Source organism: Lithobates pipiens, unplaced genomic scaffold (assembly GCF_037356315.1).
Source record: "Lithobates pipiens isolate NorthernLeopardFrog02 unplaced genomic scaffold, aLitPip1_a1.2 Scaffold_13, whole genome shotgun sequence".
Lineage (NCBI taxonomy): Eukaryota > Metazoa > Chordata > Amphibia > Anura > Ranidae > Lithobates > Lithobates pipiens.
This window is the reverse complement of record NW_027507718.1, coordinates 514,477,409-514,503,697: the sequence shown is the minus strand read 5'-3', so window position 1 is coordinate 514,503,697 and position 26,289 is coordinate 514,477,409. Positions and strand designations below refer to the sequence as shown.

General features: G+C 44.1%; 1 protein-coding gene across 1 annotated transcript in view; it reads left to right on the top strand.

Moving 5' to 3' along the window:
- Positions 1-10,856: 10,856 nt before the first annotated feature.
- The window catches only part of CYP26B1 (cytochrome P450 family 26 subfamily B member 1), a 55,617-nt gene continuing 40,184 nt past the window's right edge, over positions 10,857-26,289 (top strand). Inside the window, exon 1 of the mRNA XM_077478072.1 lies at positions 10,857-11,201. Within this exon, the coding sequence (XP_077334198.1) occupies positions 10,998-11,201 (204 nt within the window). The 5' untranslated portion in view covers positions 10,857-10,997. The remainder of the gene's footprint in view (positions 11,202-26,289) is intronic.

Genomic DNA, 26,289 nt, shown 5'->3' with positions numbered 1-26,289 from the left:
CCGATCGTCCTCTTCCGGGGTCCCCCCTGGCGGCACTGGTAGCTCCTCCCCCTCGCAACAGGTGTCCACATTGGAGAAGCGCCCTCCTTGGTGGACACCCATGCGGGAGCGCTCCCGAGTCCTGCTTCTGAGTGTATTCACACAGAGAGCGGGACTTGGCCCCGCCCCCTGGCTCCCACATCATTGGATTTGATCAACAGCAGCGGGAGCCAATGGCTGTGCTGCTATCAATCTATCCAATCAGGAGCCGAGACAAGGGGCAGAGAGCAAGAGCGTGCCATGGGAATGAACGGGCTCAGGTCAGTAATACGGGGGTGGGGGGCCGGTCAGTGTTAGAAGTTTTTTCACCTTAATGCATAGGAAGGAGAAAAAACACGAGGGTTTACAACCCCTTTAAGGTCTGACCTCGTATTATATGGTTTTGGTAAATCTGAAGACAAAAACTGCATCAAAAAAGTGTGTGATGGGGCCTTGCACTACGATCACATAAACAGTCGACGCGTTTCAGGAGCCAGCGCACTCCTTCGTCAGGGCTTGGTAGAGAGTGATAGGTGTCCCAGAAGCTGCACTTTAAGTCAAAGCCTGCTGTGTGATAGTGAATGGCTGTCTCAGCCTGAACCCCTGCCGGGCCACGCCCCCCCCAACGCATTTCACTCTGCCCAATGGAGCTTACTCATGGCGGTGGGCCCTTCACCAGGGCTTGCTGTCAGTGGACCCAATCAGACAATGAGCTTACTTGTGAATAGTAAACACTGAGACACTCGTTTTACTTATATTCCACGAATAAGAAAACTTGGTGTAATGCAGATCTGTCTGGTTACTCATTGGGGTTTATTTGCTAAAACTAGAGAGTGCAAAATCTGGTGCAGCTCTGCACAGAAACCAATCAGCTTCCAGGTTTTATCGCTAAAGCTTAATTGAACAAGCTGAAGTTAGAAGCTGATTGGCTACCATGCTGCACCACCTTCTACACTCTCCAGTGTTAGTAAATAGGTGCCTTTATTCTTACTATCAGCATCTCTCAAGCCCCTCCCCTAAGCCCAGACCATCCTAGACCTGCCTCCAGCCTGTGACTGGACAGTGAAAGAAGAAGCAGCTCAGTAATGATCTCCTCTCTTTGTCACTCAGCTCTTTCCTCCAATCAGCGTGCTTCATGTTGGCACGTGAACTGATTGGCTCCCTGTGCTGCTTCTTGCCTCTCACACTCCAGCCCTGCTGTGCAGGGACTGCAAAAGGCTGATTCCAGGTCCGATTTGTCACTCTCCAGTTTCAGTGAATCCACCCCTATTGAGTCTACTGAACCCAAGCCCTGATGAAAGGGGCCCCTGAAATGCGCTGATTGTTTTATGAGATAATATTATAAATAATTAAAGTGCATTGAAATCTTTCACTAAATCTTGCACGACTTTCCGTTCATGCTTTAACTGGTTGCCGCCCGCCCACCGTCATATGACGGCGTCCCAGAATGGCCGCTCTCGTGTGCCCGCGGGGGCCGCGCCACGTTGAAAGCACATGGCACGACCCCGATTTGTGGAAAGAGCCACGTCCACGGCTCTTTAAACATGTGATCGGCTGTGTTCAATCCCAGCCGTACACATGTAAACACGGAAGTGCCGGTATTTGGAGCTCCTCGCTTCACACTGACAGAGTGTGTGGCGAGGAGAGCCAATCAACGGCATCTCCACGCAGGGGCACATTTAGGAATGTAATCAGGGCACTGATCATCAGTGCCCTGAATACAATAATGAAAAACAGTGTCATAAATCAGTGCCCACCAATGCCAACAATCAGTGGCAGCAATCAGTGCCCACCACTGCCCACAAGTGCCACCAATCAGTGCCCATTAGCGATGCCAGTCAGTGCTGGCAATCAATGATGCCCATCAATGCCCATCACTGCTGTCGATCAATGCCCATCAGTGTCACCTATCAGTGCCACCCATCAATGCCCATCAGTGCCCATCAGTACCACCTACCTATGGTGCTGAGGATCACAGGAAAAAATATGTATTTCCTATGATTTACCACAGTAGAATTAATTACAGCAGTAGAAGACATTGGAGTTGATTTACTAAAACTAGAGAGTGCAACATTCTACAGCTGTAGCCAATCAGCTTCTAACTTCAGCTTGTTCAATTAAGCTTTGACTTAAAAACCTGGACGCTGATTGGTTTCTATGCAGAGCTGCACAAGATTTTCCACTCTCCAGTTTTTGTAAATCAACACAGTAGTACTTTAGGCTGGCCATACATTATACAATTTTCTTCTATAGATTTCCTTTAGATTTACCAAAACCATATAATATGAGGTCAAATCTGAACACTTTCAGTTTGTGTGCAATCAGGCAGGCCCTTGTACTGCACAGTTGAAGGTAAATCTAAAGTAAATTGAATAAGATAATTGTATGGTGTATGGCCAGCTTTAGTTGTGATGTAGTGAAAAGTAGTCATAGTCTTGACCTCCACGCTGTATAGGTGGATGAGCAGTAGTATATTAGCAGATACTATTGACATAGTGAGCTGTAGTAGCAAAGATTAAAGATTTAATATATAGCAGAAGTACATGTGGTAGTAAAAGTATTAGTAGTGAAGCAGTATTTATAGCAGCAGTAAGAGTGTTAATAGTGTATCAGTATATATAGCAGTAGTAAACGTGGTGGTAGTAGTAGTATTAGTATTGGAGTAGTATATATAGCAGTAGTAATAATATTAATAGTGTATCAGTATATATAGCAGTAGTAAACGTGGTAGTAATAGTATTAGTAGTGGATCAGTATATATAGTAGTAGTAATAATATTAATAGTGTACCAGTATATATAGCAGTAGTACATGTGGTAGTATGTTAGCAGTATATATAGCAGTAGTAAACATGGTAGTAATATTATTAGCAGTGTAGCAGTATATATAGCAGTAGTAAACATAGTAGTAATAACATTAGTAGTGGAGCAGTATATATAGAAGTAGTACACATAGTAGTAGAAGTATTAGTAGTGAAGCAATATATATAGTAATAGTAAACGTGGTAGTAGTAGTAGTGGAGCGGTATATATGTAGCAGTAGTACATGTGATAGTAATAGCATTAGTAGTGGAGCAGTATTTATAGCAGTAGTACATGTGGTGGTAGTAGTAGTATTAGTAGTGAAGCAATATTAATAGCAGTAGTAATATTATTAATAGTGTACCAGTATGTATAGTATTAGTAGTGTACCAGTATATATAGCAGTAGTACACGTGGTAGTCGTAGTACTAGTAGTGAAGCAGTATTTATAGCAGTAGTACAGGTGGTAGTAATAGTATTAATAGTGTACCAGTATATATAGTATTAGTAGTGTACTATTATATATAGCAGTAGTACATGTGGTAGTAATACTATTAGCAGTGTAGCCGTATATATAGCTGTAGTACACGTGGTAGTAATGGAATTAGTAGTGTAGCAGTATATATTGTTGTAGTAAACATTGTAGTAATAGTATAAGTAGTATAGCAGTATATATAGCAGTCGTACACATGGTAGTAATTGTATTAGTATTGATGTAGTGTAGAAGAAGGGGTCTTTGTCATCATTTTACATTCTGTGTAATCAGGGGTAAGAGTAGTAGTGTGTAGTATGATGTAGCATGGGACAGTAATTATTAGTAGTGAAAAGTAGTAGGAAAACATCAATCTTGTGTCTTTCCACCTCCAGGCAGAGTAGAGAGAGCAGGGGTATACACAGTGTGGTGTAGTTGATTACGAGCTGTAGTAAGTGTAGGTGTAGCAGATGTAGTAGCTGTATTAGAAAAGGTGTATTAAGATACATGAGAAGTACAGCTGAAATAACTTAGTGGGGTATAGCATGATATAGTACAATAGCAATAGATGTCATCGTAATGAGATGTAGTAAAGAGCAGTGTTCTAGTGTCACCCTGTGTCCAGGCAGTGTCAGGGAATCAGAACTAGGATGGGCAGTATCATGTAGTGCTATGTAGTAGTAGCAGTAGTTGCTAGTCATGGTGTAAGGTAACTGTATTAAAAAAGTTGTACTTTTATAGAATTGTAGTTTTATATAGTACCAGAATACTAAGGGCAGTGTTAGTATTAGTTATTAGTAGTGATACTGTGGGACGTAGGAAAAAAAAAAAGCTAGGCTATATTGCCTTCTTTTCTCCATGTTGTGCTAATGGAGGAGAAGAGGTCCCATGCATAGTAAAGTAAATGTACGGTAGTTAAAGTTATTAGTAATTTTTGTACTAGAGCTCACCTCTTCTCAACTCCTTGTTGTTTGGTTAGTAGCTACTAAGCAGGTAGAGTGCCCACTAGCACCGCTTTAAGGGGTAATTGTGGTATATAGTAGTTTTAATAAGAAGGTAACATTGTAGTAGTAGCTCTCCACATTGTCCCCAACCCTTAGCATTGAAGAAAGAGTAGTAGGACTGATAGTCAGTAGTAATCAGAAGTACTGTGAAATATAGTAACAAAGCCCCCAAACAGTATAGTAGAATTAGTGGTCTCTAGGAGCAAATTATCTATGTACATAGATATTTAGTTTTGGCCTTTAAGTGTTGTACCCCTCTGATAGTGTGAGAGGGTTTAGTAGTGGTAAACAGTTGTAGTACTATAACTGGTATATGGATATGTAGTAGGAGCCCTGAAATGCCTGCCCCAGTAGTATATTAAGAGTAGTTATACTGATATGTGCCAGAGACATACCCTGTTTCCCCTAAAATAAGACCTAGTGTGATTGTCGGTGATAGCTGCAATAAAAGCCCTACCCCCCAAATAAGCCCTAGTTAAAGTCCTTGTAGGTCTTCTTTTCAGGGTAGGGCTTATTTTTGAGGAAACAGAGTAGGGCTTATTTGGGTGGTAGGGCTTATATTGCAGCCAACACCGACAATCACGCTAGGTCTTATTTTAGGGGAAACAGGGTAGTAACAACTCTCTCGAGTCAACACACTTCCAGCACCATATTAGGGGGAATAGTAAAGATATTTAGAAATAATAGTATTTGTTAGAAGTCTTCCAGTTGTGTATACTGGTGTGTAACTATGTTATTTAATAGTAGTGGTAGTTGTTGTGAGATGTTCAGAGGGATAGAGCAGCAACTCTGTAGAGTTCCCCTGTCTCTTGCAGTGAATTAGGTGTAGTAGTATTAGTTGTTATTGCCAAAGTATTGGCAACTATTAAAGTATATTTCCATCTGTCTGGCTTCAGCAGTGCAGTGATTTTAGTAGTAGGATCTCCCTTCCCTCAAGGTAGGCATTAGAGGTAGTAATAAAGATATATAGCAGTATTTTTAGTTTGTGTCAGAAGTTCTGGGAAATGTAGTAGTAGTACCTACCCATGTTCCCCCAACTCTAGCAGTGTATAGAGGGTAGTATTGGTGGTTTCTGGCAGGAACTATAATTGGTAGAAGTTTGGGGAGATATAGTAGCAGCTCCTCACCTCTGTCAGTGTATATGAGGAAACTGTTGTGATATCAGACAGATTTGTGATGGTCAGAATTTCAGGGATATAAAGTAGCAACTCTCCAGGGTCTCCCCTCCCCAGCAACTCCTGACAGAAACCACTAATACTACCCCAGATGTCTACTGGAGGTGGGAGAACATAGAGAGCTGCATCTCCCTTAACTCCTGACAACCAATACTACTACTCATACTGCTACCCCTTTTTTGCCTAGAGGTAGGAGAGCATACAGAGCTGTTACTACATGTCCAGGAACATATAATAACTACAACCACTGCCAGCTACCACTACCACTCCAACACACTTTTAGAGGTGTGGGACATGATGATTAGCTTTTACATCTCTTTGACCCTCTGACAACCAATACCATTACTACTACTACCCCTAATATATTCCTGAAGGTGGGGGCAGTACAGGAGTTACAGTAGTTAGAAGTTCAGGGATAAGTAGTAGCAACTTTCTAGAGTCTCCCCACCTCCAGCAAGATATTAGGGGTAGTAATGGTAGTATTGGTTGTCAGTAGATGCAGTAGCAGTTTCATGTTCCCCTGTCTCCAGTAGTAGTGGTATTGAGCACTGGTTGTAGTTGGTAGAAATTGAAGTAGATTTCCATGTTGCAGTGCAGGGAGATGTAGAAGTGACTCCCTCTGTCCCCCAACCTCCAAAAGCATGTTGAGGGTAATAGTGGTATCTGCCATTTGTTGTAGTTGGTATAAGTTCAAGTAGATGTAGTAGAAGCTCTCTATGACCCTCCCACCTTCAGAAATATATTATGGGTAGTAGTAGTGGTGGTATTGGTTGTTAGAGGGTCAGGGAGATGTAGAAGCTAATCTCCATCTCCAAAAGTGTGTTGTGGTGGTAGTGGTATCTGGCAGTGGTTATAGTTATTAAAAGTTTCGGGAGATGTAGTAACGGCTCTGTATGACCTCCAAACTAAATATTAGGGGTAGCAGCATTAGTGGTAGGGTTGGTTGTCGGGAGTTCAGGGAGGTGTAGGAGCAGCTCTCCAATTCTCCCACCTCCAGCAGTCTATTTTTAGGGTAGTAGTATTGGTTTGCAGCAGGAGTTGTAGTTGATAGAAGTTCAGGAAGATGTATTAGCTGCTCATCAAGGTCTTCCCACCTCCATCAGTATATTATGGAAAGTAGTAGTAGTGGTAATATTGATTGTCAGAAGCACAGGGAGATGCAGTAGCAGCTTTTAATTTTCCCCCACTTCCAGAAGTCTACTGGGGGGTTGTAGTAGTGGTATCTGGTAGGATTTGTAGTTGGTAGAAGTTCAGGATGTAATAGCAGCTCATTGAGGTCTTCTCACCTCTATCAGTATATTTTGGATAGTAGTAGTGGGAATATTGTCAGAAGTTTAGGGAGATGCAGTAGCAGCTCTCCATTCCCCCACTTCCAGCAGTCTATTTGGGGTAGTAGTAGTGGTATCTGGCAGTGGTTATAGTTGGCAGAAGTTCACGGAGATGTTGTTGCCGTTATCCATGTTCCACCATTTCTAGCAGTGCATTGAGGGTAGTAGTGGTGCTAACTAGCAGGTGTTATAGTCAGTAAAAGTTCAGGAAGATAACAGCAGCTTTACATGTCCCCCCATCAGTCTTTTGAGAATAGTAATAGTATCTGGCAGGAGTTGTAGTTGGTAGCAGTTAAATAAGATGTATTAGCAGCTTTTCATTTTCTTCCACCAGTCTGGGGTAGAAGCTCCCCAGTCTCTCTGTCTCAAGCAGTCTATTGGGGTTGTGATAGTAGTGGTATCTGGCAGGAGTTGTAGTTGGTGGAAGTTGAAGGAGATACATTAGCAGCTCTTCATGTTTCTCCCCCAATCTATTGGGGTAGTAGTAGCGGTATCTGGCAGAGATTGTAGTTGGTAGAGGTTCAGAGTGATATATTTGTAGATATTCATGTTTCTCCAGCCCTCTAACAGGGGGAGTAGTAATGTTATCTGGTAGGATTTGTAGCTGGTAGAAGTGCAAGGAAATATAGTAGCAGCTCTCCATGTTCAAAGGGGCAGTAGTGGGCTCCTGAAGTTCAGGGAGATGTACCCCACTTCCAAAAATGTGTTGAATGTACTAGTGGTATTTGACAGTGGTTGAAATTGGTAAATGTTGATGTAGTAGCAGCTCTGTATAGTCCCCCATCTCCAGGAAAATATTAGGGGTAGTAGTGGTAGTAATGGCTATCAGAAGTTGATGAAGATGTAGTGCAGTTCCCCCACCTCTAGCAGTTTTTAGGGTAGTAGTAGTGGTTTCTGTCAGGAGTTGTAGTCAGTAGAAGTTCAGGGAGATGTAGTAGCAGTTCCTCAGGGTCTCCCCACTTACATCAGTATGTTAATGGCTGTGGTAGTATTGACTAGAAAAAGCACTCGACTAGAGATAAAGATGAGCAGAAACTACTAAACATTGCAGAAAGTTAGAGATCACAGTATATCATTTTGGTTAGACACATTGAAACATTGTAGCAAAAATACTATCTTAGATCTACAAATAATGCTTTGTTTTTTACATTTGATATAGTATTGCTACAATGTTTCAATATGTCTAATTAAAATGCTACACTGTGATCTCTAAGTTTATGCAATGTTTAGTAATTTCTGTTCATCTTTTCTCTAGTAGAGGGTGATTCTTTTTTCTTCAAGCTATTAGTTTAGGAATTGTGGAGCACAGGCTCATTATTGTTGCAATAGAACTTGTTAAATTACATAACTGTTTGATGTTGCAACTCTTTCTTGAGTGAAATAATGGTAGTGTTTATGGTCAGAAGAAGTTCCCCTGCTCCCAGCATGACATTGGGGTAGTAGTGGTATTTGCCATTAGTTGTAGGTGGAAGTTCTGAGAGATGTAGTAGCAGCTCTCCATGTTCCCCCACCGTTACCATGTATTGGGGGGGGGGGGGGTAGTAATAGTGATACTTGGCAGGAGTTGTAGTTTATAGCAGGTGGTGTAGAAGCAGTTCTCCGTGCCCCCCCCCCCCACATCCATCAGTGTATTGGAGGTAGTAGTAGTGGTATTTGACATGAGTTTTTAGCTGGTAGAAGTTTAGGGAGATGTAGTAGCTCGCCATGTTCCCCTAACTCCAGCAGTGTATGGAGGTTATTAGTAGTATGGGGCAGGAGCTGTAGTTGAATGAGGGGTTGAAGTTAATGGAGATGTAGTAGCAGCTTTCTATGTTCTAGCAGTATATTGGGGGTAGTAGTAGTGGAATCTGGCAGTGGCTGTAGTTGGTAGAAGCTGAAGGAGATGTATAACTGCTGCTTTCCATGTTCCTGTAGCAGTCTAGCAAAGGTAGTAGTTGTGGGATCTGGTAAGTGGTTGGTAGCAGATGAGGTAGATGTAGTAGAAGCTCTCTAGGTTTCTCCAGCAGTATATTGGGGTAGTAGTATTGAGATCTGGCAACAGTTGTAGTTGTTAGAAGTTAAATCAGATGTTAGTAGTAGTCGGATCTGGCAAAAGTTGTAGTTGGCATGAGTTGAAGGAGATGTAGTAGCAACTCTCCATTTTTACCAGCAGAATATTGGGGTAATAGCAGTGCTATCTGGAAGGAGTTGTAGTTGGCACAAGTTAAATGAGAACTTGTAGAAGCTCTTTTGAGTCTCTCTGTCTCCAGCAGTGTATTGGAGGTAGTAGTGATATCTGGTAGGAGTTATAGTTGGTAGATGTTAAGGCAGGTGTAGAAGCTGCTCTCCATGTCCTTCTAGCAGTTTATTGGGGGTAGTAGTAGCATCATCTAACAGAAGTTGTAATTGGGTGAAGTTAATGAAGATGTAGTAGCAGCTCTCCCTGTTATCTAGCAGTCAGTTGTGGGTAGTAGTGGGATCTGGCAGTGGTTATCGTTGGAGAAGTTGAAGGATATGTAGTAGAAGCTCCTCGTGTTCTACTATATTTGGCTATATTTGTGGTAGCAGTGCTGGGATCTGACAGTGGTTGTAGTTGGTAAATGTTGAAGGAGATGTAGTTGCATCTCTCCCTGTTTCTCTAGTAGTAAAATTGGAGTAGTAGTGATGATATCTTGCAGAAGCAGTACTTGGTAGACTTTAAGGAAGGTGAATTAGCAGTTCTCTATGTTCCTCTAGCAGTAAACTGGTGATAATAATAGTGCTATCTGACAGGAGTAGTAGTTGTTTAAAGTTTAGGTAGATATAGAAGCAGCTCTTCATGTCCCTCTAGCAGTGTATTGGGGGTAGTAGTAGCAGCATCTGACAGGAGTTGCAATCGGTAGAAGTTGAAAGAGATGTAGTAGCATTTCTCCCTGTCCCTCCAGCAGTCTGCTGGGGGTAGAAGTAGCGGGATCTGACAGTGGTTGTAGTCGGTAGAAATTGGTAGATGTAGTAGCAGCTTTCCCTGTAATATATTGGGGGTAGTAGTAGTGGGATCTGTCAGTGGTTGTAGTCGGTAGAAATTGGTAGATGTAGTAGCAGCTTTCCCTGTAATATATTGGGGGTAGTAGTAGTGGGATCTGTCAGTGGTTTTAGTCGGTAGAAGATAGTAGATGTAGTAGCAGCTCTCCCTGTAGTATATTGAGGGTAGTAGTAGTGGGATTTGTCAGTGGTTGTAGTCGGTAGATGTAGTAGCAGCTCTTCCTGTAGTATATTGGGGTAGTAGCATCTGTCAGTGGTTGTAGTCGGTAGATGTAGTAGCAGCTCTCCCTGTAGTATATTGGGGGTAGTAGTAGTGGGATCTGTCAGTGGTTGTAGTGGGTAGAAGTAGTAGCAGCTCTCCCTGTGGTATATTGGGGGTAGTAGTAGTGGTGGGATCTGTCAGTGGTTGTAGTCGGTAGATGTAGTATCAGCTCTCCCTGTAGTATATTGGGGGTAGTAGTAGTGGTGGGATCTGTCAGTGGTTGTAGTCGGTAGATGTAGTATAAGCTCTCCCTGTAGTATACTGGGGGATAGTAGTAGTGGTGGGTCTGTCAGTGGTTGTGGTCGGTAGATGTAGTAGCAGCTCTCCCTGTAGTATATTAGGGGTAGTAGTAGTAGTGGTGGGATCTGTCAGTGGTTGTAGTCGGTAGATGTAGTAGCAGCTCTTCCTGTAGTATATTGGGGTAGTAGCATCTGTCAGTGGTTGTAGTCGGTAGATGTAGTAGCAGCTCTCCCTGTAGTATATTGGGGGTAGTAGTAGTGGTGGGATCTGTCAGTGGTTGTAGTCGGTAGATGTAGTATAAGCTCTCCCTGTAGTATACTGGGGGATAGTAGTAGTGGTGGGTCTGTCAGTGGTTGTGGTCGGTAGATGTAGTAGCAGCTCGCCCCGTAGTATATTGGGGGTAGTAGTAGTAGTGGTGGGATCTGTCAGTGGTTGTAGTCGGTAGATGTAGTAACAGCTCTCCCGAGTCTCTCCGCCTCCAGCAGTGTAGTAGGAGGGAGGGTGGGGGGAGTAGTGAGTATCCTCCCCTCCTCTATATATAGCAGAGTGTTGGTACCTGGAGCTCACACACTGCTGTACTGTACAGGGATGACTGACGCTCCGCTCTGCCTCTCCTCCAGGTGCTGCTGAGCCCGGCTCCCTCCTCCTCCTCCTCCTCCTCCTCCTCCTCCCGGCTCCGCTCCCCCGGCCGGCTCGCCATGCTGTTTGATAGCTTTGATCTGGTGTCGGTGCTGACCACCCTCGCCGCCTGCCTGGTCTCCGTGGCTCTTCTCCTCGCCGTGTCCCAGCAACTCTGGCAACTGCGCTGGGCGGCCACCCGGGACAAGAGCTGCAAGCTGCCCATTCCTAAAGGCTCTATGGGCTTCCCACTGGTGGGGGAGACTTTCCACTGGATACTGCAGGTAAGTCATCCTGCACCCCCTGTCATGTATGTCACCCTGCACCCCCTGTCTGTCGCCCTGCACCCCCTGTCATGTATGTCACCCCTGTCCCCACTCATGGAAACTTTCCCTGCACCCTCTGTCCTGTTTGTCACCCCTGTCCCCACTCATGACAATGTCTCAAACACCTTCCCTGCACTCAGGGTCCTGTCTATTACTTCTGTCCCCACTCATGGAAACTTTCCCTGCACTCAGTGCGCTGTCTGTCACTTCTGTCCCCACTCATGACAATATCTATGAAGCTTTCCCTGCATTCAGTGTCCTGTTTATTATTTCTGTCCCCACTCATGACAATGTCACTCAAACTTTCCATGCACTCAGTAGTAGACCTCTGTCATGGAAACTTTTCCCCCACACTCACTGCCTATCACCTCTGTCCCCACTCCTGAAAAATATTGTTCCCCTGCACTCAGTGTCCTCTCTATTACCTCTATCCCCACTCATAACAATATCACTGAAACGTTCCCTGTACTCAGTGTCCTGTCTGCCACCTCTGTCCCCACTCAAGACAATGTTGCTCACACCTTCCCTGCACTCAATGTCCTGTCTGTCACCTCTGTCCCCACTCATGGCAATGTCACTCAACGTTTCCTGCACTCAATGTCATGTGTGCCGCCTCTAACCCCACTCATGGCAATGTCACTCACACTTTTCATGTGCTCAGTGTCCTGTCTTTTATTTCTGTCTGCACTCATGATATTGTCACTCAAACTTTTCCTTCACTCAGTGTCCTGTGTGCCACCTCTGTCCTCACTCATGACAATGTCACTCAACTTTCCCTGCACTCAGTGTCCTGTGTGCCACTTCTGTCCCCACTGGTGACAATGTTACTCAAACTTTCCATGTGCTCAGTGTCCTGTCTTGTACTTCTGTCCCCACTCATGACAATGTCACTCAAACTTTTCCTGCACTTAATATCCTGCCTATTACTTCTGTCCCCACTCATTACAACTTTCCCTGCACTCAGTGTTCTCTCTACTACTTCTGTCCCCACTCATGGAAACGTATCCCTGCACTCACCTCTGTCCCCAGGGAAACGTTGTTCCCCAGCAGTGTCCTCTCTATCACCTCTGTCCCCACTCTTGACAAAATCACGAAAACTTAAACTCAGTGCCCTCTCCATTACTTTCTTCATTCATTGGTGACAATATCACTAACACTTTCCATGCACTTAGTGTCCTGTCTGTCACCTCTGTTCCCACTCATGAAAATATCACTGAACCCTTTAACTGTCTGCCACTTCTATCCCTATTCATAACAAAGTCTCTCAAACTTTAGGTGTGCTGTCTGGCACTTCTGTCCCCACTCCTGACAGTATCACTAAAACCTTCCCTGCACTCAGTGTTCAGTCTGTCACATCTGTACCCACTGGTGACACTATCACTAAGACTTTCCCTTGTACTTAATGTCCTGTATGTCAGTTCTGTCCCCACTCATGACAACATAATTTCAAGATTTTTCCTGCACTCAGTGTCCTGTCTGTTGTCCCAACTCATGACAAACGTTCCCTGCACCCAGTGTCCTCTCACCTATCCTCACTCGTGATAATATTACTGAAAATCTAGCCTGCACACAAGCTGTCCTTTCTGTAACTTCTGCCCCCACTCATGACAATATCCGTGAAACTTTCCCTGCTTTCAGTTTTCTGTCTGTCATTTCTGTCCCATTCGAAACAACGTATCTCCACCTCCCCTCTGCGTTAATTGTACTGTCTGCCACTTCTGTCCCCACTCATGACAATATCGGTAAAACTTTTCCTGTTCTCAGTGTCCTATCTGTCATTTCTGTCCCCACTCATGACAATGCCATTAAAACGATTGCACGTTTGTGTGTCATCATGCCAATGCGTTTTGATCTGCCTCTGCTGTCTCTGCCTGCTCCCTCTGTGTTGTCACTCGTGATCGCTTCCACAAACTTTTGCTTACTTCTTCTAAAGAGTGAAATGATTGCCCTTGTACAGTCAGTTATTGGTCACATTGTCAGTGTTTTAGCCCACTGGTGATATTATAACGATTCCTTACACTGGCCACCAGTAAGGTCCCTCTTGATGTTATTCTGTCACCCGTGAAATTGTCACGACTATATTTGTAACTGCTTATGGAGTTACTGCTGGTACTACTACTTTGTGCACTGAAATGCGTGAAATCACCACTGGTGACATTGTAACGAATTGTTTTTGGTGCCCCGCCTGTGCCTTCTGCATATTGTACCGGTAATTGAGAATTTTATTTGTACTGACACCCCGATCCCTCCTAATGCCCCCTCCCTCCCGCCCCCCACTCGTGTTACTATCCTGTAGCTTTCCATTGCTCTATTACGTGAACTTTATGCCACTCCTGCTCATATCACTACTATCTGTGTTCTGTATTTGTATTTTGCTAACTTTATATATATATTTGTTGATTAGTAATGTTTAGTGTGTTTTGCACGCATGAATTGTCACTGGTGAAATATCCGTACCTTACTGTATACTCAGTGTGCCGTCACTGGTGACATTCCACGTCTCCCTCTCTCCCGACTCTTATAATATGTCTAGTAATGACCCACGGAGTCCCCTGATATTGTCAGCCCTGTCCCCGGTACTGCACAGCAATTGCCAGCAGTGACCACTCCTATGTTGGCCCCACTGGCGATTTTATCACGGACACCCAGTAGACAGGGCTTATTCTTTCTTCCCTGTAGTTTTTTTTCATGTGGTATTAATTGTTATCCACCCGTGCCCCCCTCTGTCACTAGTGAGATTCCCTCCATCCTCCTCATTCCCCGCGCGTGTCCGTGCTGTCTGAAATAGCGGCTGTACACTGTGGGGTTGTCCCCAGAGATGTCCATGTCGTACTGCCTTCCCTGACCCACTTCCCTGCCTCTGCCCCGGGCACTGTCACCCCTTGCCCTGCCTGTCACCCCACTGTAACTCCAGGCCCCCACCCGTGTCTGGAACATTGATGTGACTGACATCTGCAGAGTGGACGGAACGTCTTCATCCAAAACCCAGATTGTTACATTGTATCAGCTCGTGTATACCTACCTGTGTGATATCGGGGGAACCTACCTATTTATCAGTGTGATATCAGGAGACCTACCTGTGTTATATCAGGGGAGCTACCTACTTATCTGCCTACTCATCCATACCTGCCATTCTACATCGACTTACTATAAACCATATAATATATATACCTACCATATATCTGTCCATTTCTCTCTCTCTCTCCCTCCCCCCCCCCTCTCTCTCCCCCTCTCTGTCTCTCTCCTCTCTTTCTCTCTCCCTCTCTCCCCCTTCTCTCTCTCTCTCTTCTCTCTCTCTCTCCTCTTCCTCTTTCTCCTCTCTCACTCTCTTCTCTCTCTCTCTCTCTCTCTCTCTCTATCTCTCCCTCTCCTCTCACTCTCTCCTTCTCTCTCTTCTCTCTCTCTCCCATCTCTCTCACTCTCTTCTCTCTCTCTCTCCTTCTATCTCTCTCCCTCCTTCTCTCACTCTCCTCTCTCTCTTCTCTCTCTCTCTTCTCTCTCTCTCTCCTCTCTCACTCTCTTCTCTCTCTCTCCTCTCCCTCTTATTCTCTCTCTCTCCTCTCACTCTCTTCTCTCTCTCTCTCTCACTCTCTTCTCTCTCTCTCTCTCTCTCTCTCTCTCTCTCTCTCTCTCTCTCTCTCTCTCTCTCTCTCTCTTCTCTCTCCGTCTATCTCTCTCCCTCCTTCTCTCACTCTCCTCTCTCTCTCCTCTCTCTCACTCTCTCTCTCTCTCCCCTTCTCTCTTCTCTCTCTCTCCTTCTATCTCTCACTCTCTCACTATCTTCTCTCTCTCTTTCTCTCTCTCTCTCTCTCTCTCTCTCTCTCCTCTCTCACACTCTCTGCTCTCTCTCTCTTCTCTCTCTCTCTCTCTCTCTCTCTCACACACTCTTTTCTCTCTCCTTCTCTCTCACTCTTTCCTCTCTCACTCTCACTCTCTTCTCTCTCTCTCTCACTCTCTTCTCTCTCTCTCTCACTCTCTCTCTCTCTCTCTCTCTCTCTCTCTCTCTCTCTCTATCTCTATCCCTCTCCCTCTCTCTCTCTCTCTCTCTCTCTCTCTCTCTCTCTCCCCGTCTATCTCTCTCCCTCCTTCTCTCACTCTCCTCTCTCTCTTCTCTCTCTCTCCTCTCTCTCACTCTCTCTCTCTCTCTCTCCCCCTTCTCTCTCTCTCTCTCTCCCCTTCTCTCTCTCTCCTTTCTATCTCTCACTCTCTCACTATCTTCTCTCTCTCCTCCCTCTCTCTCACTCTCTTCTCTCTCTCTCTCACTCTCTTTTCTCTCTCTCTCACTCTCTGTCTCACTCTCTTCTCTCTCTCTCTCTCCCCCCACCCCCCCTTAGTTACAGTCAGCCTGCAGTAGGACCTCCTGTCTATTTGTGGAATGGAAGGTAATTGGTGTTTGATGTTGGTAATGACATGTGAATGATGTGAGAGTTTCCTAGAAAGATCCAATGGAATGAAATCCCCACAGATCAACAGTGCAGAATATCACACAGTGTTCCCTGTTGGAATGTAAGCTCCCTGGTTCAGGGATCTTCCCTTGGTGGGGGAAGACCATTGGCTGGCAGTGCAGGGCCTGTTTATGGGCACAGCTGGTACACAGGCATGCCAGAATGTGTTTTTGGTCCAGACTGGGTGGTGGCAGGAGTCAGGAAAGGGAAAGGGTTAACACCCCATCTACTACTTGTAGTAGTAATAATAACAACAATGATAGAAATATTATTATTATGTCTATGATTGTTGTTGTTATTATTATTATTATTATTATTATTTATAATAATAATAATATATTATTATTGTTTTTATTATTATTATTATTATTATAATTAACAATAATAATAATAACAACAACTATAATAATAATAATAATAGACGTAGTGACATCAGGCCAGCTTGGTGGGCCCCACACCCCATAAAGCAGTCAGTCTGGGCAGCGCATGCGGCGGACAGCTGGTGTTGAGCGATGGCCAGGCTGCTTGGCATTGCTGCTTTAAGGCCCAGTGAAGGGGTGTGAGTGGTCCGGAGGCAGGTAAGAATCAGGGCTGGCGAGTGTCTGAGCTCCAGGCTGGGGAGGGATGGATTGCCACCTCTGGGCCCGGCCTCCTCCTCCTCCTCCTCCTCCCTGGACCTTCATCAGCCCCAGTAACCCTTCATCACCCTCACCTGAAGCTGCCCTTAAAGGGACTTTCTTTATAGAATGACCCCCCCCCCCTTTTGTTATATTGCACCCCTTCTGCACAGATCAGTATTCCTGTAGAATTTGTAAAGTGCTTTCAGGTGGGATTAGTTCACTTTTTTTACTTTTTAGGTGACATTTTTTCATTTTGGCACCATCCTATCGCAATTGTGCGTTCAAATAGATTATTTAAAAAAAAAGGCAGTTCGGACATTTTTTGTTTCTTCCATTCCATCAGGACACCGGACTGGCCATAAGAAGGGAAGGTTATTCAACCCTTGCCCTGCCAATCCATCAAAGCCTTTCTTTAGAGAATGACCCCCCCCCCCCCCTTTTGTTACATTGTATCTCTTCCCTGCTTTTAATAAAACAAATGTAACAAAAAAATGGCAGTTGACTTTCTAAAGCTCTGTGTATCATAAACAAATGAGAATGTATTTATAAATAAAATGCATGTTTTTTTTTTTACCTTAGTTGCATCTTTAGTTCACACTGCCGTGACTTGGGATCCGACCTACGACACCCCAAGTCGCATGACATGTGAAATGATTAGTCAATGAGAGCGGTCTTAATTAGCTACTGAAGTCGCTGTGACTTTATAAAACTACTTCAAGGCGACTTTTATCTGACTTGTGCCCATAGGGGGTTATTTACAAAAGGCAAATCCACTTTGCACTACAAGTGCACCTTGAAGTGCAGTCGCTATAAATCTGAGGGGTAGATCTGAAAGGAGGGGAAGCTCTGCTGATTTTATCATCCAATCATGTGCAAGCTAAAATGCTCTTTTTTATTTTCCTTGCATGTCCCCCTCGGATCTACAGCGACTTTACTTTCAAGTGCACTTTCAGTTGTAGTGCAAAGTGGATTTGCCTTTAGTAAATAACTCCCATAGACTTTAAAGGAAGTCGCTTCCGAGTCCGATCCTCATCTATATTGATGTAATTTAGACCCGACATTACAGGAAAGATTACCGGGGCGTTCCCTGAGACTGTGTTCACACTGATGCGGTGTGAGAACCACAACCATTCCTGCACAGGCTCCGCACCGCATCAGGAATCGCAGGCAGTTCACACCGCCCCAAAATTGGTTCGCAGAATGCAGTGCAAACTGTGGAATCAGATGGAAATCGGATCACATGGGTCTGAACACCCATACAAACCCAATATCAGTGCAGGTCAAAAAAAAAAAAAGTCTTGCACCATTTTGGTGTGAATGCGATGCGATTTTAGCCATACAAACTGTATGGCTGAATTCGCAATGCAATGTGATGTGCACAGGAATGCTGTGCGAATCACATGTGATGTCTGCAATTGCATCAGTGTGAACCCAGCCTTAAAGTTTCCTCAAAGGGGCTTCAAAGTTGCATCAAGTTGTACTCCAGCAAATCGCCAGGAAGTCGCTGGCAAAGTTGCACCTAAGTCGCACGACTTGCAGCTTGCGGAGTGTGAACAAGCCTAAGTCTTTTGATCTCCTGCTGCCTCTTTGCAGCCATTTCCTGTCCACGTGCGCTCCAGCAATAGCTGAAATGGGAACTTGTAGTCTCTATTACAGGGATATGCAATTAGATGACCGCCAGCTGTTGAAGCTGTATGTTGTTCCTTCTTCTTTCTCTTCTCCTGCTTCTTTTTCTTCTTGTTCTTCTCCTCCTTCTTCCTTTCTTCTTCTCCTTCTTTTTCTTCTTCTTCTTCTCCTCCTTCTTCTTTTTTCTTCTTCTTCCCCTCCTTCTCTTCTTTTTCTTCTTCTCCTCCTTCTTCTTTTTCTTCTCCTCCTTTTTCTTTTTCTTCTTCCTCTTCTTCTTCTCCTCCTCCTTCTTCTTTTTCTTCTTCTCCTTCTTTTTCTTCTCCTCCTTCTTTTCTTCTTCTTCTTCTTTTTCTTCTTTCTTCTTCTTCTTTTTCTTCTCCTCCTTCTGCGCTTTCTTCTCCTTCTTCTTTTTCTTCGTCTTCTTCATCTTCTTCTTCATCTTCTCCTGCTCTTCTCCTTCTTCTTCTTCATCTTTTTCACCTCCTTCTTCTTTTTCATCTCCTTCTTCTTCTTTTTCATCTCCTTCTTCTTTCTTTTTCATCTACTTCTTCTTCTTTTTCATCTACTTCTTCTTAATTTTCTTCTTCTCTCTCTTCTTTTTCTTTATCTTCTTCTTTGTCTTCTCCTGCTTCTTCATCTCCTACTTCTTCTTCATTTTCTTCTTCTATGTCTTTTTCTTTATGTTTCTCTTCTCCTTCTTTGTCTGCTTCGTCTTCTCTTTCATATTATTATTTGGGGAACTGAAATATTATTGTCAGGATTTCTTTATATCAAAACACAGACAATTGTGCATGTGATACAATTTCACACCTGCAAGTTGAATGTTAGTTACATAGTTATATAGTAAGGCTGAAAAAAAGAACATCCCTAAGATCCCTTCTTGAAGCCAGATTGCTGAGAAGAACCTTAAAGTTTGCCTTACACCTGGAGTCTACAAAGTTTTTCATATTGCAATATGCTTTCAGGCTGCGGTAACCCCCTCTCTCTGACAGCAGAAAGGCTGCAAAAATATTACTCCAAGTTTTCTTGCTCTTGTGTGTAAGCTTATTGTGGGCTGCAAATCCAGTCTCAGAACCTTGTCTACCCTATGATGTCATGACTACAGAGAATACAGACTGATTGAACGCGTCTCTGCCTCATCGTTACCCCCCCCCCCCCCCACCCCACTTCTCTTCAGCTACAAGTCTGCAGAGCACCATCCTTTAAATTGACCAGTTACCATCAGGATTCTACAAAGTGTGGGACTTTGTTGGGTTCAGGCAAGTAGAAATTGTTCTGAGCTTGGACAGATAAATGTGGATTCATCAACTTCAGAGCCATTAACCTTCCAGGTTCAGGTAGAAAATGAAACGCGCTCAAGACTCAAGAGCTGACCACCTGTGACAGCCTTTCTCAACAAGGGTTCCATGGAACCTCGGGGTTCCTCCAGAGGTTTCTAGGGGTTCCTTGAAAAGAGAGCATTGTCAGGTTGATCTTCTGCCTACCCTACTGACCACCAATGTTAGAGGACAATACAATTTTCTTTTCTCTCCATTATTATTATTTGTTTAATTTATGATTATGAAGGAAATGCATTCTTTTATATAAAATTCTGTACAAACTCTGTACAACTATCACACTGATGTAGCATGGTAGGTCTGATCATTGTAGTGGGGGTTTCCCCCCAGACCTGAACACATTTTTAAGGGTTGCTCCATTGTGAAAAGGTCAAGAAATAGTGTCTATGGTTTGGCAATCACTGACTGCCTTACTATATTTCCCAGACTTGTCATCTACTGACTAGCTCCCACACCAAGTCTTTTGAAATCCATGTTCAACAGGTTGCAGCACCACCATCTCTTAGTTCCCAAGCTAGCCTAGTCCATGAAAGGAAGGTTTCACAGCACAGGTTGTAGTTACAAGAGGCTCAGTGCAGCCTTAACCATACACAGTTGTGATGGAATTCTGATCCATGCAACCTGGGCAGCACAGTGGTGTAGTGGTTAGCACTCTCACCTAGCAGTAAGAAGGGTCGCTGGTTCAAATCCCAACCACAACACCACCTGCCTGGAGTTTGCATGTTCTCCCTGTGCCTGCGTGGGTTCCTCCGGGTACTCCGGTTTCCTCCCACAATCCAAAGACATGCAGGTAGGTTAATTGGCTTCTGTCCAAAATTGGCCCTAGTATATGAATGGGGACCTTGGATTGTGGGCTCCTTGAGGGTAGGGACTGACATGAGTGTGCAATGTACAGGGATAGGAACAATTGTAGATACTCACTCAGGTTGAACTGGATGGACTGGTGTCTTTATTCAACCTAACTAACTATGAACCTACCTCTCACGGTCAAACGGATACCAGAAGGACCACCAGAAACTTGCGAAATCTATCTGCCTTGGATCTGATAAGGCTCACATATAGGTAAATTGTCCATAATATCTTGATATTGGCCAATTGGATACTGGATCTCCTGAATAGCAAAGCTCAGGCTGAAGCCAGTAATTGCTTGTGGTTATGCAGATAGGAGGAGTTAGCATAGTGATAGCTCCTTGCTGTGTTGCTACATTTTCAAGGTCCAGCCTGAGGGGTATGTTCTTGACCAAGCTTTGGTTTAGAAGACCAGCTGAGTAGAACCACCTGTTGGGCTAGACAATTTACACACTGTATACAGGGCTGGGACAAGGGGTGGGCAGGAGGTGCAGCTGCCCCGGGCACTGTGGGGATTTGGGGGGTTGTGCTATGTTATAAGAGACGCTTTGGAGGTGAGGAGGGGTTTGAACTAGGGGGTTGGATTTGCGTTAGGAAGGGGGAGTGGTGAGGGGATTGTGCTAGGAGGGGTGATTGTAGGATTTGTGCTAAGAGGGGAAATTTGAGGGAGAGGATTAGTGCTAGGAGAGGGTATTTGGAGGGATTTGGAAGGGGGGTAGAGTATTTGGGAAGGGAGAGGATTTGAGCTGGGAGGGGGGATTTGTACTGGAAGAGTGGGGATTTTTGTTTGGGGAGAATTTTGGCTTGCAAAGGGAATTTATGCTTAGAAGGTAAGTGTGAAGGCTAGTGCCCAATTTTTTTTTGGGGGGGGGGTATTGTTTCTGACACATAATGATCATCCATTTTTGGTGGTGGTGGGGGGGGGGGGGGGGGGGGGGGGGCTCTGCTCGGCATCTTAGCCCTGGGCTCTAGATGACCTTGCACTGGCAGTGACTGTATATAATACAATAGTACTGGTTAACACTGTTCATTACAAGCAAGTGATAGCCTGAAAAGGTTTTAGGACAGTGATGTTCGCTGCTGTGACACCCCTTATACCTGCTAGAGAATTAGTATGACTGACTGCTGGGCAACTAGCATTGTCCAAAGGAGATCAGCAATGGCAGTATTTTTTTTATGCACAAGTAGGCCAATGTTTTTTTAGACGGAGTTGTAGTAAGCATTTTAGCCAGCAGGGGTCAGAATTTCTGTCCCACAGTAATCGGTTATTCACAAATAACTATGTATTGGAGAATGTGGGCGCACCTGTAAACAAAACACCAGAAAAAAATAAAAATCGAATTTTTCATCAATTTTATTTATTTTTCATTTTTTTATTTGCTTTAAGATAATACTAGAAATTAATTAATTAAATTAAAATAATATTTTTTTTTCAATTCATTCAATTAATTTCAGTAAAACAATGTCTAGAATGTTCTTTATTCTTTAACTTTTGCTTATTGTTTTTTTTTCTTTCTCCATGTTGCAATTTTTTTTTTTTTTTTTTTTTTTGGTAATCCGTAGGGCTTCCCCCCGATGCTAATTAAAATGACAGTTTTTTTAATAGAATTTTTAAAATAGCTATTCCATAAAAAAATTGTGTAGGTCTTTTTTTTGTGCCCCGATGCTATTTAAATTGAAACATTTTTGATTAGAATTTTTGAATGGCTAGTCCCCACCCCCTCCCAGATGACGCTGCACCAGAATGCGGCCGTCTCTAAATTTCACACAGGATTTTCTCCAGAGTGTGAAATATTTTATAGCGACCACATAATCTGTTATATCCAGAGGGTTAATGCAAATCCTCCGTTAAAAATTAAGAAAATAACATTCGACAACAAAAAAAAAAGTATTATTTTTATTTTAAAGTAAAATCTATCCATTGCTATTTTTTTTTTTTTTTTTATATAACCGAGGTACCAGAAAGGGTATTCCATTTTCCACAGGCTCCATCCAAAAACAGTTCAAGGCTAAAAATACAAAACGTTGTGTAAATTGGACTCGGGTCGAAAATCCTACCACATAAAGGTGGTCTTTGTACTGCAGTGGAAATGTTGGACAAATATCTCTTTATTAATGGCACAAAAAACTACTTTAATTATATTTGCGTAGATCAGAAACTCAGTCACCTGAACTTTGAGAATTCACAACCACAGGTCTGTTTGCCTCGGGACTCTGGAGTAATTTTTTTTTTTTCTGCATGCCATGGAGCTGTTTAGATTACGTAGGTATTTATTATATTAACGGGTATTTGTTTTTATAGGCTCATGCTCGGTGTAGAGCTGCGACACAGAGAATGGAAGGGCAGAACCGCGCAACTTGCAGTCCGTTTCTCTTTTTTTTTTTTTTCGGTTAAACGACAGAACTGTTAAAATGAACAAAAAATAAAAAAATAACCCACGAACGCAATAATCCAAAAATAATAAACCGAAATTCCAAGAAATGCTGTCAGAGGAATCTACAGGCTGCTTTTGCTGGCCTCTTTCTGAAAATGCTCGTTGCCTGGCTTTTATGCTAATCCTATCATCTGCCTAAGCAGCTTTCTCTTTGGTAACTGCGTTGTCGGACAAAAGAAGTAAAAAAGGAAGGGGGGTTTCTTGTCTGACCTCACAGCTAGACTTAGTACTTAGGAGGATGGGACAAAGTCTTATGCCGCGTACACACGACCGGACTTTCTGGCAGAAAAGGTCTGACTGTTTTCCCGACAGACTTTCAGGGGAGTTACGATGGACTTCCAAACGAACGGACTTGCTCACACACAAACGGACTAAAGTCAGTTCGAAAGTCCGTTCCATTTTGAACGTGATGACGTACGACGGGACTAGAAAAGGAAGTTCAATAGCCAGTAGCCAATAGCTGCCCTTGCGTCGTATTTGGTCCGTCGGACCATCATACAGATCAACGGTTTTCCCGATAGGAATTGAGTCCATTGGACAGATTGGAAACATTTTCTATTTTTAGGTCCGTCTGAATTTTAAAAAAAAAAAACGATTGGGCTATCCCACACACCTTCGGACTATCTGACGGAATGATTCCGTCTGACCTATACGGGCTATGAACTTCTTTGTTCTAGTCCGGTTGTACGCCATCACATTCAAATCCGTCGGACTTTGGTGTGATTGTGTGTGGCCAAGTCCGCTCATTCAAAAAAAAAATCGGAATTCCACCGAAAGTCTGTCGGGAAGACCATCGGACCTAGTCCGTCGAAAAGTCCGGCCATGTGTACGCGGCATTAGACAGCACCTAGGAGCTCTCAACCAGAGAGCCAGGTGAACTAGCAGCTGGGAACTCTCAACCAGAGAACCTTAGGGTTCCTCCAGTGTTTGTTAGGGGGTTCCATTGGAAGCCATAACTCAAGGAACCCCCTTTTGTGCTCTAGTCTTGTGCTCATGGGACTCTGGGCTAACCCAATGGCACCTTAGTTGAGAAACACTGACTTACACCATAGAGCAACTCTAGGGTTCCTCCAGAGGTTGCTGGGGGTTCCTTGAGTTGTGGCAGATTGACTTCCCATTCAATGCTGTTTGCATAACTCCCGGCCCAATGCCAACTGGCAGTGCAATTGGCAGCATGATGATCCAGTGATCTTTTTTAGCTGTCTGTAAGGGTTTAGTTCTACCTGCTGGCCAACAATGTAACTGGCATTTTCCTACTGACTCCCAATTCATTATTTTTAGTAGGGGTACCCCAATACTTAAAAATTATCTTAGGGTTCCACTGGGGTAAATGTGTTATGAAAAAATGGAGAGACAACCAGAGTTCCATGGAACCCTAGTTTTCTGGGGGTCTATTGTAAGCCATAGCTCAAGGAACTTTCGAGGTTCCTACCTGGTTCACAGAGTCCTCTCATCCATTTCTGATCCAAGGCAAACTTTTTCTTGTGGTCACGGGACCCCGGGTTAACCCAACGGTACCTTAGTTGTGAAAAACTAGCTTACACCCTAGGGTTCCTCCAGAGGTTGCTGGTGGTTCCTTGACCTGTGGCAGAATGCTACTTGCAGAACTCTGGGTCCAATGCCAACTGTCAGAGCAAGTGGAAAGATCTTTTTTAGCTGTCTGTAAGGGTTTCATTCTTCCTGCAGGTATTCTTCCCACTGACCCCAGTTAGTTATTTTTAGACTGGGTTCCTCAAGACCTAAAAATTACCTCAAAGATTCCACTGGGGTAAAAATGTTGTGAAGGACTGCCATGGAGACACAACCAGAATTCTGTGTAAACCTAAGGTTCCTCCAGAGGTTGCTGGGGGTTCCTTGAGCTGTCTGTAATGCCGCGTACACACAACAGGACTTATGTCCGACAGACTTCCGAAGGAGTTCTGCCGGAGTTCTGACAGAGTTCTGACGGACTTTCCGAATGAGCGGACTTGGCCACACACAATCACACCAAACTCCGACGGATTCGAACGTGATGACGTACGACTGGACTCGAATAAGGAAGTTCATAGCCAGTAGCCAATAGCTGCCCTAGCGTCGGTTTTAGTCCGTCGGAATAGCATACACATGAGCAAATTTTTCGGTAGGAACTGGGTCCGGCGGAGTTCCGTCGGAAAAATTTGAAGCATGTTCCATTTTCTAAAGTCTGTCAGACTTTTGCGAATCAAAAGTCCGTTGCAGCCCACACACGATCGAATAGTCTGCCAGAATCATTCCGTCAGACTTTGGATGTTGAAAAGTCCGCTCGTGTGTACGGGGCTTAAAGGTTTAGTTCTTCCTGCTGGCCAACAATGTAATGGGCATTCTTCCTACTGACCCCCAATTCATTATTTTTAGCATTGGTTCCCAAAGATCTAAAAATTAGCTCTGGATTTTCACTGGGGTAAAAATGTTGGGAAAGAGAGCGATCTGTAAGTGGTGGAAGGACCTAGCAGTGCCAATAAGTTTTGGCAAAGCACCTAAAAGTTTTTATATTGCGCCAAATTTTTAATCCAATCTCCAAATTGCTGCATTGGAATTTTTGGGCGGAAAGTCTCCCATGGAGAGCCTTGGAGAGACAACCAGAATTCTGTGCAAACCTAAGGTTCCTCCAGAGATTGCTGGGGGTTCCTTGAGCTGTCTATAAGGGTTTAGTTCTTTCTGCTGGCCAACAACGTAACGGACATTCTTCCTACTGACCCTCAAATCATTATTTTTAGCAGGGGTTCCCCAAAATCGAAAAAATAAATTTGCTCTGGGGTTCCACTGGGTTAAAAATGTTGGGAAAGAGTACAATGTAAAAGTGCTTATATTGCACCAAATTTCTAATCCAATCTCCAATTTTCTACATTGGAATTTTGAGACATCAACATTAGGAAATAGCGATAGGAAGAAAACACAGGAAAGACTTCTTAACTAAGTATTTTATACTTTTGCATTTTCGCTGGGAGAGGGGGGATGGGGGGGTTTTAGGAGACCTTACGCAAATCTGGTTGAACTTTAAGATGTTTTTACTCTGTCTCGGCGTGTTTGTGTGTTTAATGACACAGTGAATGCCATGCGCTGGGTCGGGCCATGTAGCCCGAGCCGCAGAGGAACAAATTCCATCATTTCACGTCTCACAATGCCCTTTAAGTCTCGCCTTGCCCTACGCGAAGCCTGTGCGAAGCGTCAGACAGCGGCGGAGTTCCCAGGACATTCAGCCTACTCTTCGTAGGGAAAACTTGTAATCACGCCGATTTGCTCCTCTGTGACCTTTCACACCCTGACTGTAGCTCCGTCTGTGACCCCCCACCCCACCCCAAACAATGCACCTTTCACTATTCCGCCTGCCAGTCTGCAGAGCCAGACACTTCTGTTTCTCAGAGCCGAGTCCCCCCTACGCGGCCAAGCCTCCCCAGCCCTAACACCGACCTGCCTGTATCTGCCTGGGGCCAGTTGGCAGATCGCACACGGGGGCCATCGCTGGGTACCGGCGGCTCTGCCAACTCTCCGTTATTAGCAAGGATGTCATCCCTCTCCTAAAAATATTATGACACTAATGAAACACTTCTGCAGGAATCCTACTCAGGCTGCCGAAATCCTATTCCATTCCAGTCTTATTCTATAATTAAATATGTCAATATTCTGCGCTGGACGGTGAGTGGCGCACGCAGGAAGACTGCTTTGTAGATTTTTTGCTTTAGGCTCCATTCGCACTTGACCGACTTGTCGTGCGA